This window comes from Engraulis encrasicolus, chromosome 11 (assembly GCF_034702125.1).
Source record: "Engraulis encrasicolus isolate BLACKSEA-1 chromosome 11, IST_EnEncr_1.0, whole genome shotgun sequence".
NCBI classification, from domain to species: Eukaryota; Metazoa; Chordata; class Actinopteri; order Clupeiformes; family Engraulidae; genus Engraulis; species Engraulis encrasicolus.
Window position 1 is genome coordinate 47062181 of NC_085867.1, and position 8581 is coordinate 47070761.

Consider the following 8581-nt stretch of genomic DNA (forward strand, 5'->3'; position numbering starts at 1 on the left):
TAAACATTAGTAGCTCCTAAAGGCTCATAAAGAAAGTGGAGAACTGCAAGGAATGACCTCTGTCACAAAAGCATAGCGTAAATTGTCACCACTTAATGCGAAGGGAGAACTGAAAGTGAAGCATAGATCACTTTATTGGGAAATAAAGGTTATGTTCTTCAAAATCCAGGCAAAGGGGTCAGTCTCTCTTCTGTTTTTTTAATCTGCCATTTTCCACCACTTATTTTTGGTTTGTCTGTTTCTTTTTTCATAGTTTTAATTCCACACTGGACCGTAGCTCTTTGCCATGGCCCTCATGCCCTCCCACTTTGGCCTTGTGCCCTTGAAAAAAATATCTGCCATAAGGCCACAGTGGCCTTGATGCCCTCTCTGACGCCTAATTGATTAAAATGCATTAAAATGCATGAAATTGCATCTAAGAAACACTAATTTTCTTGAGGGAGGACCCCCGAACCCCCCGGCCAAAAATAGGTCCTCCTTTTTGCTAGCACGAACATGGTCACACTCATAGGCGTGCACAGATAGACACGTGGTGTTGCTTGGGCAACACCAAGTTGCCTTTAACAGACAAAAGTGCCCTTTTGAAAGTTCGGTTTTTACTTTTATTTTTCATTATTTTATTCCTTAAATGTAGGTATAACGCTGTATTCGATGTTCCCATCATCATTTAGACATAATTGTCAATTAAAATCGCGTGATAATAATGCCCCAAAATGCCTCATGCCCCCTCCAACGGCACACATCGCTCAAAGGTGTCAACGTGAGCGCGCTTGAACTGACAGATTCGGAAGCGCGTTGCAGAGGCAGCAGTGGCGGGCAGCCCCACATGCCGTTCTCCCCTCCAGCCAGGTAACAGTCAATAGCCTATTTATGATGTTGAAAGTTGCGTGTGACTTTGGAAGTGATCTAAAGAGAGCCCTGGCTTTCATAATGAGACTTTGCAAATTGTGCATTTAGGCCCTATCAAATCTACCGCAGAAGAGGTAGCCAATGTCAACAATTAACACGTGTAACATGATTGCAAAAAACATTATATTTGCTTAATGAATCCAGAAGTTTCTCAAACAGTTTCAGGTCTAAAGATTAACAGAATGTTTGGGAAACAGCAAGAGGATTTATGTAGCCTTTGGGAAACGTTGGCCTCCTGATGAACTAGAACTATGCAACGCACCAAATCACATTTGTGTCAGACGGCATGGAACAGAACAGCGGTCACGGCCAGGGAGAAAAAAAAGGTTGTGCGTAAATTCGGGTGCACACAGTCTTATGTGGGGGGAAACAGGTAGGCTAATAGAGGATTGTGCTTGACACCTCCAGAAAAGTGTAGCCTATCGATAAAACCTCCGACCCAAAGTAGCAGTTTTCACTCACAATACCCGTGTAATAGACTAAATCCTTTTGACAACGTCTTGAAATGAGAGTTAAGCTTTCATATTCGTTATAACAGTTTGGAAACACACATGGACTAATTAAAAGCTGTACTAATGGAGGAAAAATGACCGGAGATGCAGAGTTTTCCAAGTAAGGAAATAAGAATGAATCGCTTCCTGATCACTGCGCTGGAGACACGCATTTAAAGCGACAGTACACTTTTTAGTCCATGCGGTAAATTATGCACTTGACATGGTAGTCTAATTATTTTAACTTTCCAACATAGTATTCCTCATTTTTAAAAAATGTAAATGTTTTGTTTAGCGTACTGTAGAATGTTCATTAAAATGTGATTAAAAAAAAAAAAAAATCACCGAACCGTTGCCAGTTCCACATGCCCCCCACCATCATCCCAGGACCTGCCCCCCAAAATGTCTGTGCACGCCAGTGGTCACACTACCCTTTTCACAGTCTTGTATTTTGCACTTCATTTGCTCTGAATTAACTGAATTAACAGCAGCCAGCCTAATGAATACTGGTTACATTTCAATTTGACTGTTAGAGAAACATTAGTTTTCATAATGGCCTTGGTGCCCTGGGGTTTGGTCTTTATGCCCTTAAAAAAATGTCAACTCAAAAGCCCAGGTGGCCTTGCCCCAAAAATGGCAAAACTCCAGGCCTGCCTGATACGCTTTGAACTGCAATACAGCAGCAAGCAACATTAGCCAAGTCATTTTAATACTGGTAAACTAGACTCACTGCAGACATTTAAAAGAGAGACAACACAGTGAGATACTTACAAACAGAAGGCAGGCCTTATAGGCCTTATACAGATTAATATTTACGTCATTTTATGGGTCTCTGCTTACCTGGTTATCACCAGACCTGATCACAACTGAGATAAGATAAGATCGGAATGATTGTGCAAAGCAGCATGGGATTTCCCAGGCTAGGTCTCTGCTGCATTGTGACAAGATTATATATATATAAATAGTCCAATATCACAGCAAAAAAAATAAATAAAAAAAATCTAGTGCTGAATGTATGAATGTAGACCTATTGGCCATAGCTGAACTTAAAACAACTCAAAATTTCTCCTTTGGTTCAAAAAAATCTGCTGTCTAAGTAATTAGAATACTTATCAACCAGCTGGATAGCTGATGACATTCAATTATTATTTTTAATCAGAAGAAGTGTTTATGTGTGAGGTGTGGATGATGTGTTCTTCTTGGCCTACTTGTTACTGTAGGCCTACCGCCACTAGAAGGCCTACCTTTACAGTAGGCCCACTGTAATTGGATTACAAACCAAAATCACACTCGGACTGTCGTCGCAGGTTGGCTTCTCACATAGAGAAAAAAAACATCAAAAAATAAAAATGAAATGTAATTCGCATCGGACAGAATTGACAGATTTTGTTATGGCATCTTCCAATGTTTTCTGTGCATATCATTAGGCTACCCCTGTCTCCTCAATTAAACTGGAAACCTAAAACTTAAAACTGTCTTTACCAAGAAAAAACACTTATCAGACGATGAAGAACACTGACTTCCTTCCTTCAAAAAAGTCAAGAACTATCTTGCTGCATTTAACCGCAAGTTTGTGCGCGCGCACCCCAGACGCTCGAGCGCACTGGTAAGCAAAGGGTGTTTATGAATGAGGAAATGAAACCTGAGCCCTCTCATGCAACACACACCCACTTGTGCCATAAAACCCAGCGCTGTCCGAGGGCCGTGGCTTCACTTTTCTCTGTCATTTTTTCCGCTGTCCGAGTCAAGGACTTTCATCGAATCTTCGCAAGGTAGGCTTCAGTTCTCTCGCACCCAAATATGAATTATGGCGTGCCCTGCTTTCAATGTTGTGTCTTTCTTTGCGCTTCATTGTGTCATGGTTTCATCTTTGGCTGTAGTATCGGCCCTTGTGGGAATAATTTAGCCGAAACCGACTCTTAGAGCATATTTAGATATTTAGTGCAACGTATAGCAATTCCTAAGGTACTAGGCTATATTATTTCTAACAATTAACTTTTTAGAGTTGTCCTGTTCTAAATTTGTTCTATCAGTGCCGTGTCAAGTTTAGGGTCCCACCCTTCTTCCTCTCGTCATGTGCTCTGTCTAGCAGCCCAGCCTTTTCCCAGGTTATTTCACAATCCCTGGTTTACACATAATTTCCATATGATCCATAAGGTACGGCGCGCGCCGTATACCCTACTATTTACTGTTGTGTCGTCATAGCAGCAGGTGATGCTGCTGGGCAGCGCCCTTGTAGTTTAAGTGATGACTGACAGATCAACATGACAGCTGCAGCTCGCCAGCATCAATGCACTGAAATAGCACAGATGGAGACCATTCTAGCTGGACATGTAGGCCTAGATGATGTGCTGTCTTAGTGAACCAAGTGAAAGAGATCAGGGAAACAGCTCCCATCCCTTTGAATGTTAAGTTTGACAAGTAGCCTAGGCATACTTCTGTAGTGTACATTTTACCACCCCCATCATGCACTGTGTAGTATTCCAAGGCAAGGGTTGTTCTGGAATGAATATCTTACAATCCTTGGCTCTTCCTTTGCCATATCTGATTGGACGGATGTCGGATGGGTGTGACAGGTTGTTACCTGGACAAATGAGTAATTACCGTTCAACGTGCCGGCCTAATGTGATGAGGATAGTTGAGCTTACTACCTCATCATTTATTATTAATCAGAGGAAGTATCCCTGAAGAGAAATAGACGGCACACTCCGATGTGCACGAATAAAGACCAGACCCTTTACCTGTTGTCAGATGCAGCAGGTGAACTCCAGGTAATTATAGGTCACTCAGCAACCACCTGTTTGGCATCCCATTGGAGGTTGCCACGGCGAAGCAAGACGGCCTCTAGCGTAATACACAGTGGAATACCTTCCCAAAGACCCATATGCGCTAAGACTGCCTGGCTCAAGAGAGCCGAAGCATGAAAGGGAGACCACACCGCAGCGTCAATTAAACCAATATTTATTTACATACAGCATGTACAAAAAGTCTGTTGTGTGGAAATTAAAGTGTAGTGCTGCAATGTATGCGAGATGTGTTGCCCAATGTATGATCCCAAACATAACACAAGCTCTCTGGAAGAAGCAAAGGGGCCTGGTCAAGTCAGCATAGAGAGAGAGTGTTGAAGCACCCCAGAGAGTCTTTATAATGACCTCAGTTACAGATGATTGGCAACAAGAGTACAGTTAATTTCATACCGTACAGCAGGGGTGGGGAACCGTTTTCATTCGAGGGGCCACTTCAAATTCCTCCTAGGGCCATTTAAGTCCTCCGAGGGCCGTAGTATGAACACAAACCAGGATTTTCCCTTGCACTTTAGGCCATATTGAAGGCATCCAGCTTAAAAAAAGACCCCAAATTCTCTAGGTCCCCTGAATATAACTTAATTGTATTGCAAATGTAATTTATAAGATTCCTTTACAAAATATGTTATATTTCATGTGAAGCTGTATAACATTGAAATTATGTCGGGGGCCGGATAAAACGTCATAGGTTCCTCACCCCTGACGTACAAGTAGACCTGTGGAAACAACTTTCCTGACCATCACATTTCATTTGTTTTTCTTCAGCTTTTCCATCTTCGTTTCCAAGCATCTACATACCCACCTACAATGGCAGCAGTAAGTATAAGCAGAGACGGTTTAAATGCAGAGATGGTCAGCTCGACGTTCCTTCCTGTTTCACTTATGACGTCGGCCACGCCCCTTTAGGAGACCTGATAGGAGGCTTTTATAATGGGCGCCTATGGGCGAATCTGACTTTTCCACGGATATGACCAATGCCTCAATTCATGGGTGGAGCGATGAATTTAAAAATTGTATATCTTGCGAGCCACATGCCTTCTTTACATTCAGAAAATTTAAATTACATCTCAGAATTAATTTTTCACAGAGAAAATCGACTTTAGAATAGAGAATCTCTGGTATAAGTACACAAGGTGATGCAGTGCATTTGGCCTCATTTACGTGGGACATTTGATTCCAAAGTAATTCAGAATAAAACTTAATTCCGATTTGAAAACATCACGTAAACACCTCCAAAATCGGAATTATTAATTGGGAATTAAACAATCATGTAAGCTAACGTAGCCATTGTCTCTGTAGATCATCTGGGTACTCTCTTATTAAAGGGCCACCGTTTTATTTGGATGATCCAGATCAGGGATGTCAAACTCAGGCCCCCAGGGGCCAAATTTGGCTCGCAGAGCCGTTTTTTTGCGGCCCGCGAAATCCTTTCAAATGTGCATTACAGTTGGCCCACATACCGGTACACCATTATATATAATTTTCCCAAAGTTCCCAATTTCCTACCTTCAATATATACCGTATAGAAGGTGACTTGAATGTAAAACTTTGGGAAACTTTGGGAATTTTGGTCCAGACAAGCACATAGCACCTAGAAGTATATGATAGTATAGCCTAAAGGTTATATGATGGGAATGTGTTATTTGCCTAGCTTAAAGTATTAAGCATGCATACTGTATGCTAGGGCTGCACGATTATGGAAAAAATCATAATCACGTTTATTTTGGTCAAAATCATAATCACGATTATTAATTACGATTATTGATTTTTGCGGATTTTTGGGAAAATTATAACAAGATGAAATATAACCAAGAATTAATTACATACGGGATGAGCAAAATAAAATGAATTGTAATAATTATGTAAAGGCAATAGCATGAAACTTAAGTGGACAGAAACACCAGCCTGTCAGCATGTTCTGGGTTCAAGGACGCTCTCAAAAGTAGGTCACTATTGCCACGATTAAATCACGATTAAAATCATGAGTTCGATTTCACTGTGTTATCACGATTTTGATTATTTTTCGATTAATTGTGCAGCCCTACTGTATGCATCATTTTAGTGCAATTATGAATACATTTTGAATTTGCCTCACTACTTCATCACAGATTTTGATTTTGGCCCGCTGTGAATTTGACTTTGACACCCCTGATCTACATTATTCTGTGCATGAGTACAGTATGACATGGGCGCGTTAGGCATCATTACCATATCTCCCGTTATCTATCAGCACTACCATGGTCTTGATGTTAACAGATGGTTTATTGTACCTATGTCTCGAACAAGCCTGTATTACTCCAACGGGCATGAAGAGGCGAGCAGGTTGGATGACGCCCAGCTGATAAGAAACTATAGTAACCGAACGATCCCTCAGTATCCCCAAACATATAATGAATGGAGGGTAGTATATGCAAATCCTCAGGATAGATGCCTTGCAAGGTAGTGTTATATAATACTCTCATGTAAATGCTATGGAAAACATCTCCCAAAGAGTGACTTTTACTTTGAGAAGTATGTTTGACTGTTTGTGTAATTTGCCTGTGTGTAGGGAATCTTGAAAAATGACATGGGATTCCTAACAGCATGTACTGTAGTGTTTACATTACGTATAGTGACTCACTACTAGTGTGTATATCATAGGGTAACTGAAATACTTCTGCTAACTGAGATACTTCTGCTAATTCAGGCCTAAACATTGAAAGGTTATTTGCTAGGTTTTTTTTGGTTAGTATTTGCTTGCCCATTTCAGCCCATGTTGATCTCTCAATGTTGGCTTATTGTTTTTACGTTGCGATGCAATTCTGTGTGGACAGCCTCTCCCCACACTTAACTTTGGCTCTTTTTAGGAAAGTAGAGAAGAGTAGAGTTCCTTTATTTATCCTGATTGCAACGAAAGGTGTCTGACAGCTTACACATATGAGACACATAATATGTACGTAGTTATATACACATTGCATTGTATATACACATTGCATGACGGTTCAAAAAGTGAATGTAATGGTCAGAAGAAAGGCACATGGGTCAAAGAAAAAAATGAAATTATCATTCAGTGTAACGGATACCTTCTGCTGACTGTAACTGAAAAAAACATGACTCTTTTTAGTTTATTTTTTTTTCCAGTGAATTCATGAAATTCGGCTGTCATCCATTCACTTGAAACAATTTAAAAATCATGTTTTTACAGTTACAGTCAGCAGAAGGTATCCGTTACACTGAATGACAATGCCATTTGGCACGTCTTTGACCCACATGCCAATGCTGCACATAATGACCAGAGAGATACTTAAAGAATCTCTGTAATGACCGTGTCCTCCTGCTGTTCCTGTAGATGGGCACCCGTGGAACCATTACTCAGGCCGCCAATTTCAAAGCCGAGGAGGATGTGGAGAAGTTCCGCGGTGCTATGAAAGGAGCAGGTGTGTAGACACCTATACACACACCCACACAACTATTTTTTCTTTCTTTCTTGATTTCTTGATTTCTTTCTTTCTTTCTTTCTTGCTTGCTTGCTTTCTTGCTTCCTTTCTTTCTTGCTTGCTTTCTTTCTTTCTTTCTTGCTTGCTTGCTTTCTTTCTTTCTTTCTTTCTTGCTTGCTTTCTTGCTTGCTTTCTTGCTTTCTTTCTTTCTTGCTTGCTTTCTTGCTTTCTTTCTTTCTTGCTTGCTTTCTTGCTTGCTTTCTTGCTTTCTTTCTTTCTTTCTTTCTTTCTTTCTTTCTTGCTTGCTTCCATTCTCTCTCTCTCTCTCTCTCTCTCTCTCTCTCTCTCTCTCTCTCTCTCTCTCTCTTCCACACACACACACACACACAGATAGACACACACACACACTGTGAATATCTGATAACTTTGCCTTTTTTGACAGTATCCAGGTTGCATGTTTTGAGTCAGCCTTTCTCTTCAACAATATGAGACTGCATCTAAGAAAACAAGTTTTCAAAGGAATAGGTATTAACAGCGAGAAACCTTATTACCCCTTGAAAATCTACACTTGCTTGTTTGAAAAGTAAGAGTCAACATAATTCTCTAGGCACAGTGTGTGAACACAGTGTATGGGGTCTGTGATAAGTCTGGCAGGCAAAGATTTAATTAGCTGTATAGCACAGGCAGGTTATCCATGCAGAGCATCAAAGAGACAGAGTACGTCAGAGACACCACTGTCTCAAGCAAACAAAGATCAAATCAGGCCTCACTTTGAAAAGGAAGGAACAGACGCACTACCACCATACTCAAGTCTTCTTCGGAAACAAAGGTGCTCTTTCAGTTGTTGTGGGTGTCAAACATTACAAGGAAAACGGAAAACCGAGGCAATCTGATTCCACATTTTTCTTGCAACAAACGCAACAAAAACGGAATCTATTCAGGCCCTGTAGCTCCGTGGAAT

At 40.8% G+C, this 8581-nt stretch overlaps 1 protein-coding gene across 1 annotated transcript in view; it reads left to right on the top strand.

Annotated features, from left to right (window-relative positions):
- Positions 1-3065: 3065 nt before the first annotated feature.
- The window catches only part of anxa4 (annexin A4), a 29794-nt gene continuing 24278 nt past the window's right edge, over positions 3066-8581 (top strand). The window contains exons 1-3 of the mRNA XM_063210785.1: positions 3066-3172; positions 4970-5020; positions 7533-7620. Coding sequence (XP_063066855.1) covers positions 5012-5020; positions 7533-7620 — 97 coding nt within the window. The 5' untranslated portion in view covers positions 3066-3172; positions 4970-5011. The remainder of the gene's footprint in view (positions 3173-4969; positions 5021-7532; positions 7621-8581) is intronic.